The 14455-nt window shown below is 39.5% G+C and overlaps 2 protein-coding genes across 2 annotated transcripts; both read right to left on the bottom strand.

Moving 5' to 3' along the window:
* Positions 1-4031: 4031 nt before the first annotated feature.
* Positions 4032-6943, bottom strand: LOC117158594 (uncharacterized). The gene is made up of 4 exons (XM_076618696.1): positions 6842-6943; positions 5782-5999; positions 5455-5656; positions 4032-4333 (listed from the first exon to the last, which is right to left on the bottom strand). The coding sequence occupies exons 1-4, from the start codon at positions 6941-6943 to the stop codon at positions 4121-4123; spliced, it is 735 nt and encodes a 244-aa protein (XP_076474811.1). The 3' UTR covers positions 4032-4120.
* A 3231-nt stretch (positions 6944-10174) lies between these two features.
* On the bottom strand, positions 10175-14453 carry LOC117158448 (uncharacterized). The gene is given in 5 exon segments (XM_033337335.2): positions 10175-11822; positions 12404-12752; positions 13195-13320; positions 13696-13836; positions 13838-14453. Coding segments are annotated over 5 exon segments (1263 nt in total). The 5' UTR covers positions 13945-14453; the 3' UTR covers positions 10175-11282.
* Between the last annotated feature and the right edge of the window lie 2 nt (positions 14454-14455).

Below are 14455 nucleotides of genomic sequence, written 5' to 3'. Positions count from 1 at the left end.
ACGAATAACAAAGGAAATTTCATTGGTCGCTGATTATTCGAATAAACTTTTATCCGGCGCAGAGGCACGCATAACTGCGGTACTTTGGCCGTAGGTACCCCCTTGCAGCCGGCTACGTGGCGGAATGCGTTGGTGAATACGCTGGGTGGGTGATTTTTGCAGGGCCGTATCGGATCCTTCTCCCCTATCTTTCCGGCTGAAATATTCGCCGACGATCGCAGGACTCTCGACCGACTCACCATGGTTAATATATTTCTTGCACGACGAACGCCGTCCACGACGATCGATGAAATTTATTCACCGGCAAGCGCAAGAAATATAACTCAATTTCTAATTGCTTGCGCGCTCCGAACCAAGGAGGGTTCGGTGACCGTCGCGATTAATATATTCCGTTCTTGACCGCAACAAGGGCTTTCTTGTCCCGATCACGTGGTCCTCCGGAGTACCAAAGGGTTTTCGTTCGTGTATAGAAAGCTTATTCGTCGGTGGATGTTGATTCGAGCTTGATAAGTATCAATGGAACGTATTACGTGGGATATATTGGGCTATAACGTACGATGGCTGGAAAAAGTATTTGCACGTAGCCTTCGTTTTCGACGAAGCGCGTTTTTATCATATTTTATATGCACATCTCATTTTTACGCGATCAAACGCTTGTAATCGTATGAAATATTAAACTGTAGGAAATTTCATATACCTGAATTTCGTTGGTTGGTATGCAATTGCTGTAGCAAACACGACCACGCGGAAATGCCTTTTGTAGCTACTTTTTGCAGCTATTTTTTCGTATATTCCATCAGTTTCCTTCGTTCGCAAGTAACAGTGAAACAGGACGATTTTACGTTACATTTCCATGATATTGGCGCGTATAAAGCGTCCCTCGCAAGCTTCCATCTAACGAGCCTCGATCAGACACGTTAAATCTCGCGCTATTGTCGATTATCGATTAGGACGAGCAAGGAGGAGTTCGCGATTACGTGTAGTCGAAACTTCGTTCTATTCGCCGTTGTGGCTAATCTGAATTTTCGTAACTTTTGTATAGGTCGCAACGGAGGATTGTCAACGTTTGAAAATCGTTGGAAATATCTTGGAATTGGAGAAACATGTTACGCAGCTAGGGTCCGCGGGTTTGCTAAGCCCGTGTAGTTTACCAGGTAACTACCCCTTGCGGGTTCGTTTGTATTATTCTTTCTCTTATTACTATTATTATTTGTTCATCTACCGACGAAACACGCACGCGTCTATCAATACGCGATCGTTACGGGAGAAGATAATTTTTTCCAAGAATTTGTCTGTCAGCGAGTAAACGGCAAACACTTTGCGAGCAGAATGTTTACACTGACTGGTAGAGAATATTTTAGATCCTACACACGTATGTACATTTCGCTGATTTGCACGTATGGCGAAGGTAGTAGAAGAATTGTTTATAATTCCGGTTGCATAAATATCAGAAGCGCCGTGTCATGTTTGATATTGATATTACTGGTACGCTAGAAACCTTCGTTGGTCTTTTTCATATTTACGCGGACATAACTCTGATGTATAAGAATCTCCACTTAACGTAGATACCTCGAAGAATGGTGTCTTGACTGGTTTTCTCACATAATCGATTTACTTCAGAGAAAGAGAGAGAAAGAGAGAGAGAGAGAGGTGGAAGGATCGTTAAAATCATACGACTTTGCCTTGGCCGTTGTTGAAGGATCTAAGAACGTTTCAACCGTTTCATTACGCTTCGAGGGAAAGAGAGATGGTGTTTCCTTTTTACGTTTTTAGCGGAACGTGAATAGTCTTATAATCGCCGTACAATTATACGCGGTGAAGTATTTCTCGCTAAAGATAGCGGAAAATAAAAGTCTCGAGCAAAGAGAGCGCTATAAAAGTGTTCGTATATAGTACGAGCTGGTTCTGATTACTTTGACCCTCTGTGTCTCGACGGTAGTTTCAAACCTGCACTAAAATCAACTAAATACTTTAGAAAGCCGCCTAAGATTTATTTAATACCAGATTCTTCGCTCATTCGGGCTATTATAAAATGATAGCAGCTTCCAGAGGCATTCATTCTTCGTTTAATTATCCCCAAATATGGAAAAGCTAAAAGAAGACAATACGACTTGTCGTCAAACTCGTTAGATATTTTTCCAGACGGAAACTCGTCTAAGAAAATTTAACGATTTCTAAAGCATGTTCGCTTTGCCACCGAATTCAACACTAACCTTACCACTTAATCAGGACAAATAACCGATTTCAAAATTTAATGTAAAATTGTAGCTGTCGTTTCTTTCGTTCGTCCAACTTTAGGTAAATTCTTCTATTAACGAAAGTTGAGAAACTGATCAATCAGACAATATAAGAATTTACATAAAGTTGGACGAACGAAACAAACAACAACGAATGTACGATCTTAAATAAAATTTTGAAGCCTGTCATTTGATCGAACCTGGTAACACTGGCGTCGATATAATACGATACATAACTTCCCGTTTTTCGAACATTCGTTACATTATGACGATTCTACACGTTCAATTTCGAGCTGTGTAGATACATATGGAGAAGCTACGAGCTCCTTTGTCGCAAACCTTTGAAGCTAAACGAGCAAGAACGTGTACCTCTATCGATCGCGCGATCGAATGATCCAGAAACTCGAGTACCACGGTTCGTACGCTCCTGTTCTTCCGAAAAGGTGCTCGAGGGCCTCTCGTTACGTTACGTTGTTCGACAAGAAAATTTGCCTGCGAGGTTGAACCGCGCGTATCGCGCGCGTACGTGTTCACATATAAAACTCGTATAGACACGAGGATGCATACGTACGGCTGGCACGACGGCCACCGTTGATTTATCGGTCGACATTTTTTCAGGCGATTTTTATTACGTTTTGATCCTTTCGCGCATACATTTTAACCTTCAGCTACCACAGGACGGTTCTGTGAGCGAGCGCGTGACACTCGAATCGCCCGGTAAAATCTCCGCTATCCTCTTTGCTTTTTTCCCACAAGTCCCGGCTTCGTCGGCTTCCAGCCGTAAACCCGTGCTTACCGCGATAATTTACACGAGCCGCGAAATCGTTTAATAAGACGATATTAATCGGTGGATCGCTTAATTTCAAGCTCGAGATGTCTCATTCAGCGCGAGAACGTATTGTTGCGTGTCCTCGACACGCAATGGCACGCGATGGCCTTGATGCTGGATCTTGTCGCTTTCGACAAATTGCCACCAGCGAGTTCGCTTCTTTTCCATTAGTCAACCGTGGACGTGCAGCTCATCAAAGTATCTCGACGACTCGTAAAAATTTTGTTTCCACACGTTCTGTACTGTTTGAAATTTTATCGATACTACGTTGCGAGATACGACGCCCACCGTCATGTTGTATTGGTGAAATTTTCAATCGATCTGAAAACACCTGTACAGCAACTAGAAGGTGTATTTATCGTAAACGTATGTACGTTATCGACGTTCTGTGTGAATACTTTTCCTGAAATATACGCCTCGTAATAACACGCGTACGAGCGAAAGTATATGCGAAAGTTGCTGTCGATGAGAAGATTTAGAATAAGTTAATGACGATAACCTGCGAGATTATCAAGGAAGTTTACGGTTTCAGGTTGTTATCGTTCTGTCTTTTTGTATTTCAACGTGTTGCAAACGTTACGCGGTACGAGTTGAAGGATAACTATCTTCTCACGCGTTGCGTTCGTGACGGTAAAGAAATCTGCAGAAAAGCAACGTACACAAGTTGCATCGACAATATGACACATATACATATAATTGTTACATATATGTACAAATTACAATATAATTTAACATAATTGTTATAAATTAATTACAAACACGATAAGAAGAACATGCAAGGCAATGCTCTTCTGTTACATTAAATAATAGAAAGAGAAGCATAAAGACATACTTTTTCTTAAATCGATTAGAAAAGGATACGTATCTGTAATTTTAATGTTTCGAATATAACAAATCTTCCATGAAATGCCCAATTTGAAACAGTTCCTTTTCTTTTCTCCAATCACTTTCATCGATCGCACGATTTCAATCTTTTCAAAATATTATTGCAAAATTATTATACATATATTATTTCCTATATAAGTCAAGTTAGATAAAGGTAGGCTCTTCTTCGTCAGTGAATTTCTCTGGCAACCGCGTCGATTATCCTCTGAAAAGTGGCACTGTCCAAACCGCAGAATGATTTATCTCGCGGGAAGATGGACAATGCTCTACGCTTCCGTCGACGTAAAATATCGTCGAACTCGTCGTCTATCGTTGGCGGATTTACCTTGGCGTAATAAAGCGCCGCGAAGCCGCTATAGATGAGAAGAGCTGCGGTGGCAAGCTGTTAAAGAGCGCATTTATTTAGTTGCGTTATTTTCCATGTTAAATCGTTCTCTTTTTGTGTTTTATATTTCTCGAGATGTTTTGTATCTTATACTCGTTCTATATTCTACTATATTTCTACTATACAAAATGCATTACTATACAACGAACGAAATAGCGAATTGCACCAAGTTCTTCAGAGGTGGAAGGTCGAAACCAACGTTATGCGACTAATACTCTCGATCTCGTTCTTTTCTTTTTCATTTCTATAAAAGTTAGCGTTGGTATAAATATTTGACAATAAGTGCAAACGAATCGGGCGAACGTTCGAATTTCGAGCAGCGCCAAGTGTATTTTCAAAGAGGTGCCGGAGTACCAAAACGATAAATGAAATTACAAAGTAAACGAATTTTTGTATCGTGGATTCTACAAACCTTGCATCGTCGCGTTAATTGTGTCTCTTACGAACATTAGTACTCTTGATTAATAGAGCGGCTGGGAAAGAACAAATTTTTAATTACAAAATGCAGAAAGTCTCCTTAACTCTATACAATTAATTAAAATCCGGTAATTTAATTTCCAGCGTTGTAAATTTAATCGTAACGGTTTTCAACAGTTTTGCGCGTGGAAATGGAGCATTACAGTTACACGTTAACAATCACCGACGAGCGTTAAATGCTCTGAAAAATTTCGACAAACGCCTTATTTGGTACGAATATTTTTAACATACCTACATATTCTATCACGGCTCTCCTAGTTGATACGGCTAATCTCGATCGAATTCGTGACGCGAATGAGCGCGGAATGCGAAGAACGCGCGCAACTCCATATAAACGTACATTGCACAGTAATGCGTTTCATACGGTCGACTTGAAAATGCTTTTGCGAAAATGCTTTGCGATTGCATCTAATTGCTGTTAACAGTTTCTATGAATTTCCGTATTCAATTGAAATTCTATTACTTCGAGTAAAATACCGAAAAAATGATATGTCTTTGATACGATTTCTCGTTCCGATGTTATCGTAAAGTTTCCCTTTGAAACGTTCAAGGTTTCTTAACAAATGTGACGAATCGTGTGTCGTATAATACCTAAGGCCAGCAAGTGTATAACAATCTAATAAGAATTGATCGAAACTTACTTGAAACACGGCCCAGAATTTATAACTACCCTCGTTTATCAGAAAATCATAGTAACCGCCCCAATAATCAGATTTTGCATTCCCCATGGCTTTCATAGCCTGTTCCTCGTCTTTCATATGATCGTCGTGATGATCATCGTGGTCATCCTTATACATGGACCCGTGGTCCTCGTGGTAACCGCGCCGATACATCCTTGGATGTCTAATCGAAAGTCAGAGAAAATAAATGTTTATTAACCTCGCTCCAACGCTTCGAATTTAATCGACTGAATATCAATTATATAGAGGAATAATTTCACAAAAATAATTCTTCCATGTAAAGAAAACCTGTATGCCTGTACAGCAGTGCCGAGCGTTGAAGCGTCTTCGTATTTCTTGATCTCCGGAAGTGTTTCGATTTCGTCTAAAGTCGATTCACTCATTGAGGCATGGGAAACGCAAACAAGAAGCAGAAGACAGTGATAGACTAAATTTGTTTGTACTCTGTCTGAAATATACAACAAGATTTTTCTTAGAACAGCAACAAGGTTACCATCTTCATCGCACTTGCATCATTTACATAGAATCTGTACATCTACGATTCGTACGTTTAACAAACTACCGTACGATATATCACGCCGTTACTGTTTCAACTGTTTAGAACAGCGATAAAAGGGTTACTACAGATTTCCAGGTTGATTATCGCACTCTGCGTGAAATCTGTACATCTACGCGTTAAATATCACAGATCGCTGTACTATAATGACTCTCATCGGTGCCGTTTCACGTTTCTCAACAGCCATAGATTATTATCAGATTATTGCTACACGTTAATTTTCGCACCTGCTCGTAGAATTTCTACAGCCACAGTTCACATCAAAATACGTTATATCATTATGCTTCACGCCGTGACCGTTTTGCGATTGAACAGCGATCAATTATTACTGAAAATTCCTACATTGATCCTGGACACTTTAGCGATTTACATGGAATCTGTGCATCTACTATATCCAACGATATCTACCCATAATTGTACTGTTCGACGGCAGCAAATTCTTCAAGGGACCCTCGTTGCTCGAAGAATGACACGTCCTGTTCCTCTCATCCGTCAACACGTGTCTCTATATACACTTCTCCTTCACTCTATCTTTGTCGATTCATGGAAACGACAATGACTCACCACTGGCCGATTCCTCGATACGAACGTTCATTCCCCGTGGACGATGGTCGCGAGTTCATCGATCTCCAAACACATGGAACGTGCGTACACGTTTTCAGATGTTTGCCCCGTGGTTTCAGAGGCGAGTGTCACACGACGAGAACCTCGGCCGAGGAACCGTCGTTGATAAACTCCAAGGAACGACTGAACGATTCGTGGGTCCAGTTCAAACATACTCTGTTGGGTTACCGGTAACTGTATCACCAGGAACGTTAAGCAAATCCAACGCGCAGCGCTAAAAGCCCTAATTGTTACAACTCTTGCGTACGTCGTCGCGTCGTCTAGGAGCATTTCAGACGTAAATTCGGTTATAGATGATTGATCATTTCGGACGATCGTATTATCGTGTCTCCGTATTTGATTTTTTAATCAGACCGTTCGACTTTTCCATAGGGCTGTTACGATTTAGTGCGATTAAGTCGGTTGAGCTTCGTTTTGGTTGGATCTGGCGCGCAGTGAAAGATCTATTTGCACGTCGATTTTCTTGTTCTGGTGTTTAAACGGTGATCGGTTAAATTTGGACCTAATAAAGTTTCTATTATTCTAAGCGTAGACACGCGACGAGGTTGCAAATACTATTTTTTAAGATTACCTTGCGCAATTTACTATCGTTTATGTCATTTTCTTTGCCACGAAGCTATGGAACGTAAGTAGCCTGTTTTTTTTTTTTTTTTTTGAAAGTTAGGTATAGCTGTTCAACTTACGCAATGAAACTGAGAAATTGGTAAAAAGCGGAGCCAGTTGATCGGTTTAATTTCTCAGATATATTGACTCGTATATCAGCTCGTTATATTTTTTTTATTAATCAGTGAATTGTTATGTAAATCGATGCTCCAGTTGTTCTTCTTCTTCTTTTCTTTTTGTATTACAGCAACGATGTAGTTTTCTAAGAGAAATAAATATTGTTATATAATAAATATCTTTCTCAAATGTCAAATTAATTTCATGGAAATTGTATAGAAACCAAGGCACGTAAATTTATAAATAAAAATGTATGGATGTGTATGTATAGAAGAGATCAATTGTAAAGTGGAGTAGGTATATTAATCGATGCAGTATTTATCGATGTATTTAAAATACATAAGAAATATTTGTGTGCAGTAATGATGAAGCAGTAATTTTTTCGCGTGACATATAATTAAGTGATCTAGAAAAATATGAATTTAACGGGTTCTTCCGATTTCGATACATTTACGCATAGATGTAAAATGGAGTTCAATATACAGGGTGTACCGCGTAACTCGATTCGCTATTTTTCTGCAACTAGTGGATGTAAGAACAGAGATTTCCAACTATATTTTAAGAGCGTCGAGCGTGCAGAAAAGATATTCCAAAAATACTTTGTCTTCGTAGTGAAACAGAGGTCGTCATGGCTAACATAAATAGGACCACACGTCCTTTTTTCACGAGGTTCGAGAAGACTTTACGACAGATTCAAAAAGCATATCACGTGATACTTTTATTAACTCGATGCAAATATTTCACTCGTAGTTACACTCCAGAATTATTCACATTTCGGATAAAGAAAATTACTACAGCGTGTAGAGTTGTAACATCCAGCCAGTTCTAACAGCTCGTTCAGACTTCTGCAAAAGATTTGAACGACGTTAGAGTAAAGCGTACGGTAATCTATAAACATTTATCTGTAAAACATCTTGTTTTGTATACCTGCGAATGGCAGAAGAACGGTGAGTCGCGTTACGCGGAACACCCTGTATACCCAATTACAAGCGTTATAATTATAAGTAAACAAAAGTTCGACAAGGCAAACATTTACAAAGTAGAAAGTCGGGCGTAAGCGTTAACAGATAGTTTGAACTGATTTCTTGAACAATTATTTCCTTCTTAATCGACGTAACATATAAGCGTTACAAGCAATGTTGGTTATAAGAGTATGATAAGCAAAGAAAAATACACAAACGTTGTTACATAATTCTATAATATTACTTAAAGTCTCTTTACATAATTCCTTTTATAATGTCACTTTTGAGACAAAACCTGAAGAATCTATCTAACTGCTATAGGCTAGGTGACGTATCAAAGAGCTGCTCCTCTTAAATCTTCGTCGAAAGAAGAAGATCGTCAGATACAAGAGTAGTCGTCCGCTGTAAATGCTCCGTCTCCGAGCAAATATATTTCTCGCGGGCGTGGCAGAATTTTAGCGAAAAAGATTGAACATCGCTGATCCAGGCAAAAGCAGTCGTCCGAGCGATATCGTCGTTGTTTCAGTCAATTTGAGCGTTTAGCTGTTTTCTACCGTAATCGACGGAAAGTTTCTTTGAGAAGGATGGAATTTTTGATGCTGCTGACAGAACGCGACCGTGGCAGGTATCTAGGCAAAGGAAACACCAAGTTCGGGTCAGTTAGCCGAGATACATCCTTCTACTGTATTAGGTCAGGCGATTAGCAAGTTCTTAAACAAGTCCCGTTGAAACAATACTCTAAATCGGCGATAATTGCGGCAAATGTTTTTGCTTGATGCTGGTTCAGTTAGAATGGGGCGTGGTGCTCGACTTTGTCGAACCATCCAACGAGTTTGCATTCGTCCAAACGAGCGAAGGATGTCTTTTGTTTCGTCGCTGGACAACCCTGCGCGTGTTGGGAGAGAAACAGGCGTTCCGATCTCTTTTTCTCCATTAATATGACAGAATGCACGTAGACGAAGAGTCGGAAGATCCAGCGAGCCACGTTTCGGAAGAATCTACGTATTCGAAAATCCTGAAATTCCGAGAACAGTAAATATAAAAATGTAAAACCATGATAAATATCGCTCAACCTAAAGAACCGTTCGGTAACGAGTTAATTAGAATAATTCATCGATATATCGAAAGATTTGATCGCAATTCACTCGCAGCATTCAACCGATATTATTTTTTATCGATGTTCACGGAACGACAACTCGGATAATAACTGTTGGTCAATGAAGTTCGACGAACGAATTGTACAAATCAATTATTTTATATCGATTACTATATCGTTGAGAATTTCTATATTTAAAGAGTCGTAAAATTTTCTCCCATTACCAATAACCTGCAGCTTTATCTTGTCGAATTCCCGATTCGTCGTTGTACAAGAGGCAGCAGGAGAAAGAAACTCAAAATAAAATCGATAAATATTCACTTTCTATGAAGCGCGTCGCAATTTTACATTTTTCCCTCTGAAACGTGAGAAAGAGAATTCCCGACATGACAGAGTGTTCTCGCTCTACGTATAAAACGCAACGCGAGTACACAAGAAGTCTGCGAAACGTGTGATACGAAAGGGAACTTTGTATTCTCTGTACGCGATGAAACAAGAGAATCATGCGTGGAAAGAAAGCAGGGATAAGATTTGGTCGAAATGGCGTAATTGGTCAATCGGAATGCGAGACCATCGGAATTCTCGTATCGTTTCCAGTAATTCTTTCCATTCCACCGATACTGACAAATTCCGGCTTGTTATCCCGCCAAAAACCTGCGCCACCGCTCGTGGCGCGATCGTAAGAAACAGTCATATCCGACCACGCTTGTTCCTTGGGAATTTAGGAACCAAGTGCGCGGCAAATGTCCATACGATGTTTATTCGATGTTATTCGAGCAATTGAGAAAATTTATTTTCCAGCCTGTTTCTATTAATCGTTGATACAGTAAATGTTATAACGACATTCGCTATACATATATAATTAGACACTTTAACGAAAACATTTACAGAGATACGCTAACTATTTAGCAATGAATACATCCGAACGTATTAAATCTTATTCCTCACTTACGTTAATTCGTTATTCGGAAATATATCTATATTTTTCGGTATTCGACCAACGCTGTCGTTTTACGAACTCTCGATGGATTCGGTCGGATGGATCGCTGGGAGGAAATTCCTTGGTGAATGTGAAATTTTCTTTGTAGATTTTTATTGCGTTTACAGGTCATTTTTTAGAACTGAGATGGTACGACGATTTGCCGAATGCGCGTTGCCAACTCTTAATTTTACATGTACCCAGAAATCACAAATTGCCAAATTATCTGTAACGTTATATTTGTGCTAGTGAACAGAGTTCTGTATAACTTTTAAATAAATAGTCTATTAGAAGCGCTTTTCGATATTTACAAGACTTGACTATAAAATAATATTTACACGTACACGCACAAAATCATTGCTCGTACCGTAGAGTAGCTCCAAATCAATGTATTACGGTCTAAGCTCTACGAAAGGTCTACGTTATGCTATTGTTTACTGTCATTTTATAAATAAAAAATATGTATCATCGCCTGTTCAAGAACAATTCTTGACTCGATTAATTTTCTATTAACAAACGATCTATGTGACAGAGAGCACGAGTACTTGCAGTCTTTCGTTCATCGGACGAAAGGTAAATATATAAATAAATCACTATTATACGAAACTTTTTCTTTTCTCTTTTGGTGTATACTCACTTTTGACTCTCACTCTACTTTCACCTAATCGATTAATACGTAGATGTATAACGACAAGTAACAACGATGTACAACAAATAGCTACTGTATATCCTTAGCAAACCGATAACATACTTAACTATATACTTATCGACTATATTCCAACAACATCAACTTAATTGCTATCTCAACACTCTAAATCGATCCTCGATCCGCAAACGATCGATAAAAATACCCTAAGAAATCTTTCCATACTTGTCGACGAAGCTCTCGATACTCTGCAGCGTTTCTCCCGCAAAATCCCACCAACTAAAATCACTGTACGATCTTGTATGCGTCACAGCATCCGCTAGATGCTCAGGGAACGTGATCTTGTGTCTGGCGATGCTCTTCAACACCAGAGCCGCGATGTAGATGATAAAATAAATGCTGAAGTACAGTGGAACGTACCAAAGCTTCTTGCCTACGTAGTAATACGAATACGGCCTCTTGTTCAGTCTTTGATCGTTCATTTCTGGTGCCATTGTCTGGTGCTCGTGGTATTCAGGAATGTGATCGTAGATCACCTCGTGATGGAAGTCGTGATGCTGGCCATAAGAGTCGTCGTCGTTGTTGTCGTCGTCGTTGAAGGGAGGATGATCCAAATGGCCGGAATACTTGATCGGTTTCGGTGCTGCGTCATTGTTGTAAGACGTGTCGGGCGGATTGTCGGAGTAGTCGGAGGAGTCATGGTCGTGGGACGCGAAGTAGGAATCCGGTTTGTAGGAATCTGGTGGCTGAAAACGATGATTTACGTGAGCTTCGGCGACGCGGTGCGACTGCTTCGCTGGAATTGAAGTTGGGATATCGGGAAGTTTTAGGGTCGAAGCTTATGTACGATGGAATTTAGGAAACGTTGTTCTTTTCCCGAGTGAATTTTTCATCCATGGTATACCTGATAACTTATTAATCGTTGATCAATGAAACGAAAATCTCATCAGAATTTTGTAGTCGTGCGAGATTCCGCTACAACGTACGTATATATATATATACAGGAAAATTGTTAATTAAAAATGTTTGGAAAAAATGGCAGTGATATATGTATAGATCGTAATTATAATAATTATTCTGATTCTCCTCGCGCAGTTTTTCAACAAAGACGAGTTCGATACGAAGAAGTATCCCATTAAAGTTGATTATCGATTAATTTATCATTTACTCAGCTATAGATCAATTTAACGATTTATCTAACTCATCTCTTAGTGATCCACGGATATAGCTTCGTAGAAGGAAATAGTGGATACGTAGGTACTTTCAGGAGTAAGCTTTCCTTCATTACTAAAAGGAAAGTAGGATGATGTTTTGATATTCAAAGTACCTTGTCGCTTATCTCAGAATCTGCGTAATCGTCCATGGACATTGGCTTGGGGATCGGTTTGTCACTGAGGTAATCCGGCGGCTTTGAAATCGGCTTACTGCTCGGGTAATCCAGCGGCTTATAGTCGTGGCCCTCTGAAAACGTTGGATTAGAAAATTCAAACATACCCGAAGACGATGGACCGGTCGGTGGACCATTCGGGCCACTCGAAGGTTTCGAACTGTCTTCCGTGTCTTTCGTTGGTTCTTTCTTGGATTTGTAGTTAAGCAGCGGTGGTGGATGGTATCTATCCTGAATCTGTTTCTTTGCGTTCAATTGTGCTATTAATTCGTGGTCCAACGTCGAGTATCTATAAATTAGAAAGCGTAAAAAGGGTGTTTTGAAGAGAAATATGGAACAATGTAGGAAAATGCGAAGAAAAGGCATTAAGAAGTTACGGAACGTACTCGAGAAACAATTTATATTTGACTTCAAACGCTCCAGTTCGCCAGGAATTTATTTAGAAATTCAGCTTTTCGCGTCTCTTTAGTCAAATTATTTTGCGAATTTGATTTTCAAGCGTCTCGTCTCAAGCTTCCATTTTATTATTCAAAAATAAATATAAAGTTCAATCTTTGTGCACTGTTTCTAAATTCGTTTTTTCCAATTTAAACACGAATCGGTGAATTTTCTTCAAGTATAAATTCTGTACTAAACTTAAACTTTATTAATATCGGAGCGTTTAAACAGATTCAAATCTTCAAATGTTTCTCCTTTCCAAATTCGTACAATCTTCAAATTCTCTCTCACACCTTCTACCAGGAGAATAGTTGATCGCTTCGCCGTTCCTCAGATTCTGGATTTTCGGTGAAATATAAACCGGCGACATAGTGATCGCGATGTTCTTGATACTCCTACCTTCCGCTTCCGTTCCATTTCTTCGTTGCATAGAAACAAGCAAAAATACAATATTAGTCTGATACTGTACTTTTACGTAGAATCACGTGATATGAAACATCTATTTATATAAACCGAAAAAAAGGAGAAGAGAAACATATAAACTCAAACGTTTACTCATTTTCCAATTCATCCCTAGATCACGAACATTCATATATTTATGGGAAATTCTAATATGCAAAAATGATAATATACAAAATGGTCGTGATACATAGAAATATCTAAAATATCCAGAGCAAAGTACTTGTTAGACAAAACTTCAGAGAGCGAAACAAATTTGTACGATTAAACGCGTGCTCGCGAGAAACACGAACTCGCGTAGAAATTCACCGGTCTACCGATCGATGTGATCTAACCTGACGATCCACGGATCGTTGCCTGCTTGCGGTTCTTCTTGACCATTCTTCGACACTTTTGCATATGACGTCACTTGGGGTAAGACCGAGACGATCGACAGACTCGCTAAAAACAGCGAGATAAATGCGCGTATCATCTTCCACGATATTCAAAGATGAATGATCGAGCAACTCGGTTTGCCAGTCTTCTATATAGACTCGTAACTGTACCTCACCAACGACTTGTGCTAATTTATTGTCCAACTCCATTTTCACCTGCCGTCGCTACTTAACACCACTTATAATTTTTTCCCCTCTCTGCCCGAAGACATTCATGCTAATCTGAAAACAGAAATTAAACTTCATTATCAGACGTACTTTTTCTACTTCTTTTCTTCTTTTTCTTTTGTCTTTGTTGCGTATGAATCGCGCGCGTTCGTCGTTCGATTTTGGCCAGTGCAATGGGATTCGATTCGAGGGGACAAAATATTTTCTAGGCGTATCGATGGTGTTAATTGGACGGAACGAGGCTCGACAAAACCCTTCTAATCTGTTTGGCAAATTATAACACACCGTTACGAGATGATCGAGATCGATGAATTGCAACCAGGAAGGAAATCAACCATCGTCGATCCGTCCTTGTTGACTGAAAACGATTGTTCAGACGTGCAAGTTCATTGATTGAGCGAAGTTACGAGCGGTTGTGAATTGCACGTGTTTACGAATTTATAGGATATTTCATTCGATATTTTCTTTTTATTTTTAATCTTCATGCTCCTCG

This window comes from Bombus vancouverensis, chromosome 5, assembly GCF_051014615.1.
Source record: "Bombus vancouverensis nearcticus chromosome 5, iyBomVanc1_principal, whole genome shotgun sequence".
Taxonomy (NCBI): domain Eukaryota; kingdom Metazoa; phylum Arthropoda; class Insecta; order Hymenoptera; family Apidae; genus Bombus; species Bombus vancouverensis.
This window is presented reverse-complemented; position numbering and strand designations above follow the sequence as displayed.